Source organism: Lissotriton helveticus, chromosome 5_1 (assembly GCF_964261635.1).
Source record: "Lissotriton helveticus chromosome 5_1, aLisHel1.1, whole genome shotgun sequence".
Classification (NCBI taxonomy): Eukaryota; Metazoa; Chordata; class Amphibia; order Caudata; family Salamandridae; genus Lissotriton; species Lissotriton helveticus.
In genome coordinates this window covers 128980642-128994863 of record NC_136065.1, presented here as the reverse complement: position 1 = coordinate 128994863, position 14222 = coordinate 128980642, and the positions used below count along the sequence as shown (strand labels likewise).

Genomic DNA, 14222 nt, shown 5'->3' with positions numbered 1-14222 from the left:
CATGGTTCTTGTGAGAGGACCCCGGGTAAAAAAACCCTACCTCTCAGTTGCCTCATCTGGAAGGAACTGTCAGACCCACTGCTGTCCGAATGTACAGTTTTACTCTATTCATCTGAGTTAGAAGTCCAATCATCAGTTCCTTGTCGCCAGCCCATTGCTCCCCTTCTATTGTTCTTCACTGGTTGTGACTGATAATCATCCGCCAGATAGGGGTAAACCTTTTTAGGTGTAAAACTAGTCCATATCCTCTTTGAGTGTTGAACCTGTATTTCAAAATCCCATCTTTCGTCTCACTTGGGGTCTTATTACCCTCTTCCAATTTCTTTTGAAAATGGGGCTCTGTAATGCACATTTAATCTGGTTTTCCAGTTGTTGAATCTCAATCAGGAGCAGATCTGCTGTCTCAGCCAATCTTGTGTCCATCTCCAAGAGATCAATGACCAGTTCTTTTTGAAAACCTTATTGTTCAGGAACAATTTAGGGGCATTGGTTACTACTAGCCCCAGTAACCCTCCTCATCCTCATACTTTCCCTCCAATTTAGTGAGATGGACCACAGCGTTTGTTTATATTTCCTTACCTTGCACAATACTGCACCGCGCCATACGTTTAAGGCCCTGATCGACCCCTTCCGCTACGGAGCACTTACTGTATCATTGATCTTGGTGATCACATACCACCGCCTTGGCATTGACATGGCACCTTTGATATGTACACATAACTGCCATAGCTTCCCACCCACTGTGTACGGTAGGGCACAATGATAGTCTGTCCCTGTTACTCCTCTTATTGACTAACAATGAAATGGACCTGTGCTCTGAGACCCCCATCGACCTGACACTTGTCAAAGCCAGGCCTCGCCACACAGGCGTTGTCGCCCCCGGTCCCAAGACAACAAGCTGGATTGGTTTGAGCCCTCTGCCCAGGAGTACCTCCCCGGGGCAGGCTTTGAGAAGGCGCCATGAATGGCTTTGTCCTTCCAGATCACAGCTCGTATTGAGCAGTCTAGTGTATGCATGACACATAGTTTGTACCGGATTAGTACCTTTCATGAACAGGTTTCTACCAGGACACAGTCTCCTGCCCTTGTCACGTCTTTCTCTTCATTTGTTTGTGTGTAATATCTTTGGATTTTGAGGTACTCTTTCTCCCTATATGAATATTTTTATATACATGTTTACAAGTCTCAGTGTGAGATTGTACTAGTGTCTCTTTGTTTCTCTACCCCTGTTGACTATATCACAGCTCTGCGGTTGAGGCACTACCCACAGGTTTGAGAGTGGATGATATCTCCTCTATTTGTGGTAAGGTGATTCTGTTAGTTGACTCACTGGGCATCACTTTGGTTGATGTTAGGCACTAAATGTATCTAGCTGGAAAATTAGCAGTACATGCGCCAAGTTGATTGAACGAAATACAAAATAAAGCTAGATACAAAACTGTTCTAACTTCCTATTATAAAAATACCAAAACCGCTCGCAAACTTCACATCACACATCAATTGGAGCAAAATGGAAACAATTCCAGAACCCTCTTCCAAATACTTAAATCCTACATGAATCCCAGAGCCTGCGAAACCGCGGAATCTCCGTCACAGTCTCTGTGCGATAACATTGCCTCCTTCTTCACTCAAAAAATTGAAAACATATACCAGAATATTATTTTATCTAATGCTGTCCCTCCCCCTTCCACAATAGGTTATACCAGCCATTACAACACCTCCTCGCAACTACACTGCTTCCGTCCTCTCATTTCAGCAGAAGTTATATCCCTCCTCACCATAACTAAATCAGGCTCTCCCCTTGATATCATCCCCTCTAAAATATCTTCCAGATTTTCTGCTTTGTTAGCCATACCCATCTGTTCCATTCTCAATAGCTCCCTGAGCTCAGGTAGACTCCCTCCTGATTGGGAAAAATGCTCAAGTAGTACCCATACGCAAAAGCCTCAAGATTCCGACCTCCGAGCTGACTAACTACCGCCCTATATCTTTACTCCCTCTGCAGAGCAAGCTCATTGACAGACACATAAACAAACATTTGTCTGAGTTCATCGAATCCTCTCACCACCTAGACGTCTCCCAGTCAGGTTTTCTGGCCAAACACAGTACCGAATCGATTCTTATCGAGGGAATTGATGACATCAGAATGGCTCTAGACAATGGTCAGGCAGCGCTTCTGTTGCTGCTTGACCTGTCAGTAACATTTGACACCATCTCACATCCGATCCTTCTGGAGAGACTTCGAGACATCGGTGTTCAGGGGCTTGCACTGAAGTGGATGACTGACTTCCTAACTGATAGAACACAAACCGTTACTTCAGGGGACTTACAGATCTACACCCACCAAAGTGACCAAGCGGGTCCTGCAGGGCTCGTGTCTGAGCCCCACCCGTTTTAACATTTATGTTACCCCCCTGGCTAAACTCATGAGGGTTTAATTCCACATCATACGCAGACGACACCCAGCTCCTCCTCACATTTGACAAGAACAGACCAGATTTACAGCTCATCTTCTCCGAAAGCATGTATGCTATTGCTGCCTGGATGTGGATTAATTTCCTTCAATTAAATAACGAGAAATCAGAAATCATGCTGTTTGGAGGAGCAGCTGGTGGAGCTGGGAAATGCCCCGTCCCCTAAGGAAGTGGTCAAGAACCTAGGCATCAGGATCGATCAAAACCTCACTCTTGACGCTCATGCCAACACCACTGCTGGCACTTGCTTCTACATTCTTAGTCTATTTAGAAGGATCTTCCCCCTTTTACCCTCTTCCACCAAAGAAACGTTGATGCAAGCTCTGGTACTAAGTAGACTAGATTATTGTAATGCTGTGTTATTTTCGGCAAACAAAGCCTCCCTTAATAAGCTACAAGTGGTGAAAAACACGGCCGCCCGTCTCGTAGCAGACGCCCCATCTAGAACATCCTCTGTTCCTCTCCTCAAAAAACTCCACTGGCTCCCTGTGAGAAAGCGGGTAATATTCAAAATAGGCTGCACTATCTTTAAGGCCCTTATTGAACAAGGTCATTCCTATCTCTAGCAAAGTAATCTAGTACACCCCTTCACGTCATCTTAGATCAGGCTCTAAACTTCCATTTCCATTATGCACCCCTAGAATTAAAAAGACGCTCAGCGGCGGCAAAGCTTTCTCTCACCTTGCCCCTGCCTTCTGGAATGAGCTACCCCTTCAGCTCCGCAACTGTCAGAACCTTTCTCAGTTCAGGAAGCTTCTAAAAACCCACCTTTTCTGTGCTCAATTCTCTGGCTGAAATACTCTGTCCTAAGCACAGAGATACCCTTCGGGGTGATTCAGCGCTATACAAATCAATAAACTTCAAACTTCAAATGGCATTGAGAATGCTTCTTCTCAACTCATTCTCTTATTACTATTTAGGTCTCGGCTTAGAAACGCGCGAAGCGCGTTCTCGCCAGAGAACTATAGTGATCAGTTCAGACGACAAAGGGATACAAGAGCTGTGCACGCGCGCAGCATTGTTAATGGGAGAGGGAGAGACAAGAGCTGGCAAAGCCATGTCTTTCCTGGACCGGAATCAAGTATCCTAGGACCGGTTTCTGGCTATCAGCCGTCTTTAGCCAGGATAGCTTGATTCCAGACTCCGGGCTGGACTGTTCCCATGAGGCACAGGGTCAAGGCTGATTTGCAAATGGCCAAGTCTGAACTGGGGTGGTGTGGAGTAAAAAAAAACAATGGATTTAGGCCCAGATCTCTGTACTGGGGTGAATGTATGACATTGTTCTGCATTCTGTCCATCAACTGTTGTGTTTGCATTCATTCATACTCAACCTGTGCCCTGCCCACACTGGAGGTAGATATACTTGTTTATAGTATGCCGGTGTACCCCGGACATTGTCGGGCCATCTTCGTTCCTGCCAGTCTTACCCTTGCGAAGTCAGTATTTCGTTTCTTTTCACCTTCCTTTAATATTTTTGACTATCCTTTAATACCCCTCTTGGGGTCGACGATGGACAGGAACATGTTCACCACATAATGGGAGAATATTTTTTTTAATCCCCCAGTGTTCTCTTATTTTTAACCATATCCCAGAGGGCATCTAAATAAAGCTAATTCAGCCCTTCTGGAGATAGTTTTATCCTTTTTCTTGATTTTGCCTGGCACTCTGCCCTTCACTCCCTACCAATATCTGCTCTTCATTTTAAAACGCAACAGCTCCTCCCCATTGGAGAGTGGTAGCCCACACCAGGCACCTTGTGGTCCCGGTGTGAGGAGGGAACCCAATGATGAAGCATGTCACCGTTGGGTGAGTGAGTGTTATCCTCCTTAAGGAAGCGCTCTGTCTTTGAGACACTGAATGTGCATGCTGTGCTTCTCCACTTTTTCCATTTTAGATACCAGACATACTTTTTTGTGATTTTCATGTGGGAGGCAACTGCCTATACAATGCATTGTGGGAAGGGGATCCTCCCAGGTTCTTTAGAGGACTGGTTTCTTTTTTCCCTTACTTCTAATGTAGGCCTATCAGGCTGCATTTACAACCTGCTTGTACACAATATTTAAAAGGGTTTTTCCTTGGCAGATGCTGGAATGCACTTTAACATTAATTTGGACATTCAGGATCAAAGCAATGTTTCTGATAGATTTACATTTGTTTATGATTTTACATGAACTCATGGTTTAGCCAGTCTCTATTGGCTTCCAATAGAAGCAAGAATAAAATGTAAAGTCTTGATCATCAGTCACAGAGCACGCCATAATAAAGGTCAGGAAAAAATCAGGAAGTTAATATCTCCTTATATCCCAAATAGGCGGCTACGTTCCAGCACAGAGGAACGCCTAATACAAACAAAGGCCAGGAGGGAGAGATGGGGAGGAAGATCCTTCTCCCATCTGTCTCCCAAATTCTGGAATGCCCTGCCGTTGGAATACAGATTGATAGACGGGGAATTACAGTTCAAAAAGAGATCAAGACCTGGCTGTTCAAGTAATATCTTTAAGTCACGGTTATCCTACTCAGTTTCTGATCAAGCAGCGCTGGGAAGCCTCTGGGCAGCCATGCACTCTACAAATCCCATAATAATAATAATAATAATAATAATAATAATAATGTAATCTCCAAGAAAAAACAACTATGGTATGTTATGTAGATTTGTATAGTGCGGCTTAACACCCGGTAGGGTATCCTGGTGCAAGAGCAGGCGTATAGGCGCGAGGCTGCAAAAAGGTGTTCCATGGTCAACCCACACAACATGAAATTATTCAAGGATTTAGGACCTCCAATAAATATTCCTGCAATGGAAAACCAGGACCACAGGTGCGTAACATATTCTTCCTTTACATTTGCAAAAAGCTGATGCTCAATTGGTAATAATTTATTACGAACGGAAAATTCATACATCAGGCCCCAAATATTTTGTCTACAAACATGAAGTGTTGGCAGTTTCTAAGAGTCATCAGGATATTGTACATCCTCGGTTTTCAGATTATGTTTTTGTGCCTTTTCCTATAGTCTCATGTGAAAGCCCAAAAGGCCAGCAAAGAGCAGCAGTTGGACGTGATGAATAGACAGTACAAGGAGCTTGAAGGCCGCCTCGATGATATGCTCTCGAGGATTGCGCGGGAAACTGAGGAAATCAAAGACCTCGAGCAACAGCTGACTGAAGGTAAGGGAGCAAGCTGTATTAGTTTGGGTAACTTTCTCTAACTTTGTAATTGGCAGTCATTGGAAGTTTTTTTATTATTCTTTTTTATTAAACAACCAAACAATTCTGACAGTAAAGTAGTAGGCTGTCACAGTACTTTGACATTAACGTTATCTTAGCCATCAGTTAGCTGCATTACTCAGTTTTCAGAACACAGCATTAATTACAAATTCAAGGCAGCACTACCCGCTCTGGCACAAATACCTCCCCTCCCTCTGCAGTCATTAGTCATTTAAGATTTACTTTTGTAGAAAAGTGTCCACTCTATGTGAGCTATTCCACCTAGCTTTGCAAGGCAAACACAGAATGGGCAGATTTATGCTCTCTGATTGAGCTCGTGCTAATAAAGACCATAAGGTGGGAATGGCCTTTCACCCATTTCAGAAAAAATGTTCCATGAAATATTACATGAATTTTTTTTTTGCCATTTCCTGAATATTTATCAGAATCGCAGTATTCATAGTCACTGAGATAGCCCCCTTGGTTGACAATATTTCCTCTTAACTTAATTTGATGCTTCTCCAGAAACATTCGATTAAAGACTTAGATTTGTACAAAATATGTATTAGTTCTGCAGTTTATACCCTGGAATCTGTGTTCTTTTGGGTGTATTTACTCTGATTTGCACAAGTTTGATATTTTGCAAAGTAGGTTAAAACCTGTACTTTCAGAGGATTAATTTATTGCCATAATATTACTACACATCCTTTGACTCGAGGTAACGAATAGTCTCCGAAGCTGCTGTGCGAGCTGAGCTCTTACCACCAGTACCTTGGGCGTGATCTCCATGGGGAGCTGTTCAACACGTGCAGGTTCCCTGGAAGACCAATTTACTGAGCAGCACGTCTGTGCAATTCTTCAGGGAACTGTTGCTGCCCTCTGTGAGGTGAAGTGCAGTAATAACCTAGCAACCAGTGACAACTGAAGGAAAACTAGCAGTGGTGAAGTTGTAAATATTTTACCAATACATGGCTCCATTCAGCATTCCCATGTCTGTAGGCTGGTACCGTCAGACCTGTGTGTAAGAAAGCAAGCCATGCTTTGGAGTCCATGAAGAGCTGATTCGGCTTTCCATTCTCTCAACTTGGATGAAATAAGTACCTTTGTGACATCATTTTAGCACATGCTATTTTTTGCTATGAAGTATTCAAACTTATGCCATATTGCTATTGAAGGGAACTGTGCCATTATAGTTTTTTTTTAATATAAAGGTTTTAGACAGATGGAACAAGCATATTGAAAAGGAGACAGGTTTGTGCATAATGCGGTCATCTGCTTTCCTCACAAGTTTGTGCCCGTTGACAATGTTTGATGTTGTATGGCACATAGATTTCTGCATCTTGCCTCGCCTCCAGCCACACTCCCCACTTGTCTTTCTGGCTGCTACCCCTCTAGAGCTCTCACTCTCCATTCCTCCGTCGCATGGTTTTATGTTTCTGCCACAGTATGGCTATGGCTTTTTGATCTCTCTCACAGCATTGCGCCATATTATCACCTCCTGGTCCCAGAATATCGATGTTAGGAACGTGTAACACTTCCTGAAATCTTTCTCTTCCAGCTCCCTGAGTAGCTCTAATATTCATTTCACACCTCTATCCGTACCAGATTCCATTCCACCTTTTGCCTTAAGCTCTGCTATGTTTGTCACCATTGTAGTGCCTGATCTTTACCCTTTGATGGCTGACTTTCATACTCTACCAACCCCAATCGGTGTTCTAGCCCCTTGACTTTATAACATGTTATATTATTTCTGCTTGTACAATATTCATTGACGTGTCTGTTATCCTGTTTTTTGCTCCACCCACACATCCGTGGGCCACAGCACCTCTGCACACTGCTGAAGGCCTTTACATACCCAGCTGACCCCGAAGTTGGTTAGAAGTGCTTATCTAATTATCCATATACATTTTTAAAGGCAACTCCAGCCCACTAGTATTTCTAAAATCTGACAATCCCTACAATATAGCCTAGACATAACAACAAGAGCTTCAATCTGCCTAGGTTATCTCAGCTCTTTTCTAGAATCTCCTTGAAGCTGCAAGTCTGCCCACCATCTATACAGTCTTACCCGTACATTTTTAGGCGGATGATTACCAGACATAGCCACTTGATGTGATCCCTTGGGTCTAACCTGGGGACAAAGAGGAAGACTTTGAATTAAGTGTTATTTCTCACAAGAAAATGTGGATAGTTCTTATATTTTTCATAGTTTGCAAGACGATAGAAGCAGACAAATTCTGTATCCAGGGTGAAGAGACAAACTCTCCCGTTCGGGAGAGGAATTACCTTCCAACATGATCACCTTGAATTTTTGTTTTTGTAAATATATATTTTTTTGTTTCTTAGATCCAGAATCGGGTATTAGCACCCTGTCTTTATCCTTTCTAAACTATAAACCTAAATGATTAGTTCTTGCTTTGGCACCTTCTTAACAACACCTTTTGTACTGAACTGACCTCTAGGCATTTCTGCAGAGCACACTGCCAGATATTGGGTCCCTGGGCACTGTGTAGGAGCCATCTGGCCCCCTTACCACACTACGTAGGTGTTTTAGATGTTGAGAAGGTCGTGTGGGGAAATTCAGTGTGTAATGTGATCAGATGATGTTGAGCACCCACTAATCCGTTGTGATGTTTTCCTGGCCTGATCTTGAAGAAAATAATCTCCCACCATGGTGAAAAGTAATGGTGAAACGTGCCAAAGAGAGCCACGTCTTAAGTACATATTAGTTGTGGAACTAACATCCTCTCTTTTTCTCTAACGGAGATTCTTTTTGCTGTCCTCATTGACTGTTATTATGAGGTTCACTGTATGTCGTCGAAGTAATAAAGCAAGAATCTTTATGCATTACTTGTTCAGCTTCTCCAGCCACAAGAAGATTGGAAAACAAACTTCTTGGAATCAGGACCCCTTTGCCTTCATGGTAGTTGTCTCGGTTTTCATTGTGCTTAGCAAGTTGTCCACCTCCTTACCAAAGAGCACCTGACCATTGAATGGAATGTCCTCAGTCATTGCCTGAGCATCGGGTTAGCTGTAGATTCAGCAGTGCCATAGATGGTTGAACAGCTTCTTTGGCTGCCATAAGCCCTTGCACTAGGGGTGGTATGTGCTTGTTCCTGCTAGGCAAACAGTTCATCATCTGTCCTGTTCTACCATTGATGTCCAAAGAGTTTGCAAAAAACCCTGTGCACACTTTCTTCTCCTCCATCATGTCCTTGTCCCTGTAGCCAGTACTACATTTTTCAAACACTAGTGGCACTCCTTGCAATAGTAGGAAAGGACTGCTGGGGCCAAAGGAGGTATCTTGCAGAATTCAAAGTACCATTGTTGCCTGAAGGCAACCAAAAAGAACCATCTTCATAGCAAGCATGTTAACTACTGTCCTTTCTAGGCTGGATTCCAACAAAGTGAGTGTTTTCTCTGCTTCTCCATTTTCTTAAATATAGGGTCCAGCTTTGACATTGTTTCCTTCTGGCATTTCGCTAGATCTCCCCCTCCCCAGTCAAGTTGGTATACTCTTCCTAAGCCATTCCTGCCTTCCATCTCGGTCGGTAAGAACTCCTGCTTTCCTGCACTGCTGACTCTCCTCACCTCCAGATGAGTGATAGCTATCCAGACAGGATGCTGGATTTGTAGGAATCGTGAATTGCCAGTATGGAGACTAGGAACATCATTCAATGCATTCGAAACTATGAAAGATACCAACATAGTCAAGCTACAGTACAAAACAGAATTAAATTGGCCTGGTCATTCTTTGTCATTTATGTATGCTATTCTTTGTATGTCAAAAGTGCACCAGGTAAAGTGATGCCTCCCTCCAGCTCACCACACTTGTTTTAAATGCAGTTGTCTCAATATCCGTATATCCATGTCCTCTTAGTTTCATTTGTATTTAACATGCTTTAAAACAGTTTGAACAAGCATTGGCAAAGCCAAAAGGTCTTGTCTATAAGGGACTTACTGGCTTTGGCAATCAGGTGGACGTGGGGAATGGGGGTGGGTGGGGATAAGAAACTGGGAAGCGGGTAAGTGTGGATACCGAAATTATAAAAAAGTGCTAAGAGTGCAGCCAGTGCTAGCCGCTTCATAGCGCTTTTTAGGTCTCGCCTAGCGTTGCAGCGCATGCACTGCTCTCTCTGCGAGATCTATTGTCATCAAGTTGATTTCAGAAGTGGAGTGGAAGCTCCGCCCATGCTTTTGATTGGTGAACGTCATATTTATGTTCAAAGGCTTGCCTCCGATTGAAAACTAGGCTTTTTTGTTACCGCCCTGTCTCCTTCTCGGCAAGCCCATCCGGACTGGATTGTTTGCTTGCGGCGCTACATGGTGGGCTTTATGTGGTGGTTGAGCACTATCTTTAAAATATACACACATAGGGACAATGGCGGCTGCAGCGTTATGGGACACTTGCTCTGTATTTTTTTTTTTTCAAACTGTATCCCTGGGCGAGGCGCCTACTTTTGGGGCACCACGCTTGTTTTTTGTGTGTTTTTTTTAAAACTTTAAGACTAAGCGTGGCATAAGGAGATTCTGGCCGCCAGGCAGGTGGACGATAAACGGGCATCTGCAAGAGGGGCCCCTCCGCTATCGCAGCTCGGCGAAGTGTGAGACTTGCCTCCCTCATCAGATAAACGGAGATTAGCAACCTTTGTTGGATTTCCTCATTAAAGCCCGGGGTGCCGGGGGCAGTCAGCTGCAGCCTTGATACACATGCGGCAGCACCGGGCTTCTTCAGTCCCACCACCCCTCCCAGTCTCTTTCCAAGTGAGACTGACCTTACCCCAGCCCTACCCCGCCAATTTCCAGTAGATTCGGTTGTTGGCATATGGGTGTTTGGATTTATACTAATACGCTGAGATAGAAGCTTCTGTGACTGGCAAGTAGGCTGTCTTTGCACGTGTGACGCACGGCACCGGTGCTAGATTAAAGAGACATAAGGTGGAACCAACACTGTGTCGTCTTGGTAGTCGCTCCCCCTTCCTCCAATATTCATATCACTGACAGGCCGCAGGTTTCTAAACAAAACTTTGGGCTCCGGCACCTATTGTTTAACAAATTAAGCACTGCTCTACTGCGCGACAACCAGCCAGTACATACAGATAATAGGAAATGTGGAACTGGAAGACCCTGAATGCAAATCGATATTAGCTAAAAGGTCAAGGTAGATTGTTTTCAAAGTAAGACATCCAAAAGGCCAACTGACGGCTGTGGCGTGCTGCCTGCTCTACCTGGATCGTATCATGTCATTTTGAGGGGGCGAGAGATGGTCTTAAAGGCGTCTATTCTTGCCCCATATATTTTTTTATCAACCACTGTAGCGACCCACGTATTGTTTTCTGCCTGACACATATAGTTTGTCTAAAGCCCATATGCTTCCCTACATCTGCATGAAATGCATCATTGCAGCTGATCATGTGGATTTTCCACAAAAGACCTCTCTACAGGTGCCCCCAGGCTTCGTATCCCAGAATCGGAATCCCGGCTGCCTCGGACCGGTCTGAATCTCCTCATGAAAAACAGCAAATGCTGTACCGGTTTTACTCATTTGAAATGAGAAATTTAGCAACATTCAACGGTATGTAAATACGTGGAAGTTCGGATTTTAAGCAAACACGTAAGTTTTTGAAGTGGCCCAAATATTGCTTTACAGTGCTTAGTGAAAGGTTGATGGACACTTACATGTGGATCGTAAGGCGCAATGTCTGTTTTATTCCATATTACCTGCCTCTCGGTACATTCTGTAGCTACGGTGGGCGGGACAAATGGAGCTGGGCACAATCCCTTCCAAATACTTTTACTGACTAGGTCTGGTCAATGCAAAACGAAAGCACCATAATGCAAAGTAACAATCATAACTGAACTGTCTCCTCCCACGGAACACCGGATATCTCGAGTTCTCTAAAAAAAAATTTTTTAAAAAGATCTACGTACAGGGTTGTTTTCAGTTCACCCACCGTCCTCCTGTCTCCTCCCCAGAACACAGACACTAATGTCTCGCGCTCTCCCCTCAACACTTCACCCACGTGTAAACCTCTGACTGAGGGTTCCAGGTGGCGTGACTCCTTCCCCCCGCCCTTGCTCCACCACTTCTGTAGCCATGATAGCGCCAAGTAAATCCCATCCACCTTCAGTGGGGGGCTCCGTCCCTACCTACACCCCTTTCAAAGGCCCGGGATGTAAAGTCACTGCAGTGGGAGGTGGGGGGAGGGCGGGGTAACCGCAGCTCAAGTCTCAGACACCAGGATGAAGGGGGCGGGGAGCAGCAGGAGCCACCCTGGAGAGGGTGTCCCAGTGGGGGAAGAGCTGACGCGCAGCACTCATAATAAGAGATTAAACTGGGGGGGTCTCTCATAGGGCAGTGGCTACTGTAATTAAGGGTGTGGCTTAAAACAAAGCTAAAAATCTGTGCTTAGCATAGTATGCCGCCTGACTGGTAATTTACTCCATCTGTCCATTGATCTAGATACATCACACACGTAACATCATACCTACAACAAGCCAGGACAATTGGCTTTGTCAATGGTCGGAAGTGGCGTAAGATAAATAAGCAGCAACTATGACTTTGCTGTATATAATATTGAAAATGCGACTGGCTCTTGTGGGCGAGGTTGTGGTAAGATTAGAGGAGACGACCTTCGAGCTGAAAAGACCTGTTCGAGCCTCACAGCTCAACATCCTGTGATTCCAAAAATAAATATACCCCGCCTTGTAATGTAACTGGTGTTCATGTAAAGCTCTCTAAGTTTGCGCTGCATAAAACTGAAAAATTTGTCTTTTTGAAGTTATATCAAAGGCAGTGACCAGTTGTATTATTGCAGAGTTGAGTTTCTTTTTTATTTCACCCCGAGTGTAACAAGCATTTGCAATACAATAGGTCTAGCGAAATTTTAAGCTATTGGCATTCTAAATGACTATGCCTTTTATTAATCTGTTTTTAAAACCAACACATAGATAAAAGGTTTGTCATTTACAATGCCGGTAGCTCAACGTCTCCGCAAATGCGAGACCTATTGCATTGCAAATGCTTGTTTTCCTTATGAGGAGGCAAGACCTAAAAAGTAATTAGCAGGGTCATTAGTCCAGTGCTGTCTTCTGCATGGATCATGGACCCATTCTTTTTTTGGGGGGAATATTTGTATTTGCGTTTTACAGTACATAAATACAATAAGCATGTCACAGAAAACCAACAGCCACCACCCTTCACCCCCCTACGTTCCCCCATCCCGCAAAACCATACTCCTTTCTTTCTCTGGACGGACTGTGCATTGCTTCTCCAAGAGCCCCAAGATGCTAAAACACATTCCAAGTTAGCTCCGCTCCCAACCAGAGCATCATGACCCATTCTTAATTCTGTGGTGCAGGTTCCTGGTTAGATCCATAAAACAAGACTTAGGGTTAATTACAGTCATCAAATGTGTCCATCTGTCTATCTTATGAAGAATGTAACCTGTGCTGCAGCAGTTACATTGTGAGAGGCAAAGTCCTGTTTTGACTCACTTATAGTTAATGCGCAAGCATCGCCTTGAGCTAGGAGTTCTTTTTTGTTTTTTTAAACATATTTTATTGATTTTGGTATTCAAGCAGGAAACAAAGCCCATAAGGCCAACAATGATCCAAATAATGACAAAGAAAATAACAAATAAAAATAAAAATGTCTGCACGTACATACCCCTCCAACCCGACAACCTTTAAGAGGACAGAATGAAAATCTCCAGATAGTAAGTAGTCAATCAACCACAATCACCCCGGCCGCCTTCAACCCATAAACGCCTTGATTTCATCATCCATCAATGAACACATTGGTCGAACAGGTTCCAATTTGAGACCCCGGTAATCCACCCATACCTGCCATACCTTGGGGTGCTTCTGGGGGCAACCTCTTGCTTTATATACTGCCACTTCTAACCCCATACAATGGTCCTTACCATTCTTTTATACTGCTAAAGACAGAGGGTCGGCAGCCCTTTACTCCCCTGCTATGTCCCTCTTTCCTAATGTCAGGCCTAGGGATAGGAGAGACAATCGATGTCTATTACCACCTAAATTGTTGGTGAGATGTAGCAGGGTGAGTTTTGGATTCATGGGGATCGACCAGGGGAGAAATCTGCCTAGACAGGCTGTCACTCCATGCCAGTATTTCTGTAGAGTTGAGCAGCCCCACACCGTGGGAATAAAAGAGCTGAGCAGCCCCACACCGTGGGAATAAAAGAGCTGAGCAGCCCCACACCGTGGGAATAAAAGAGCTGAGCAGCCCCACAAAGTGGTAATAAAAGAGCTGAGCAGCCCCACACCGTGGGAATAAAAGAGCTGAGCAGCCCCACGCCGTGTGAATAAAAGAGCTGAGCAGCCCCACGCCGTGTGAATAAAAGAGCTGAGCAGCCCCACGCCGTGTGAATAAAAGAGCTGAGCAGCCCCACACCGTGGGAATAAAAGAGCTGAGCAGTCCCACACCGTGGGAATAAAAGAGCTGAGCAGCCCCACGCCGTGTGAATAAAAGAGCTGAGCAGCCCCACACCGTGGGAATAAAAGAGCTGAGCAGCCCC

At 44.4% G+C, this 14222-nt stretch overlaps 1 protein-coding gene across 2 annotated transcripts in view; it reads left to right on the top strand.

Moving 5' to 3' along the window:
- CNTRL (centriolin) overlaps nucleotides 1–14222 on the top strand; it is a 1008983-nt gene that overhangs the window by 318932 nt on the left and 675829 nt on the right. For both annotated transcript variants that reach the window (XM_078641873.1, XM_078641874.1), the window contains one exon: nucleotides 5487–5640. In XM_078641873.1, the coding sequence (XP_078497999.1) occupies nucleotides 5487–5640 (154 nt within the window). The remainder of the gene's footprint in view (nucleotides 1–5486; nucleotides 5641–14222) is intronic.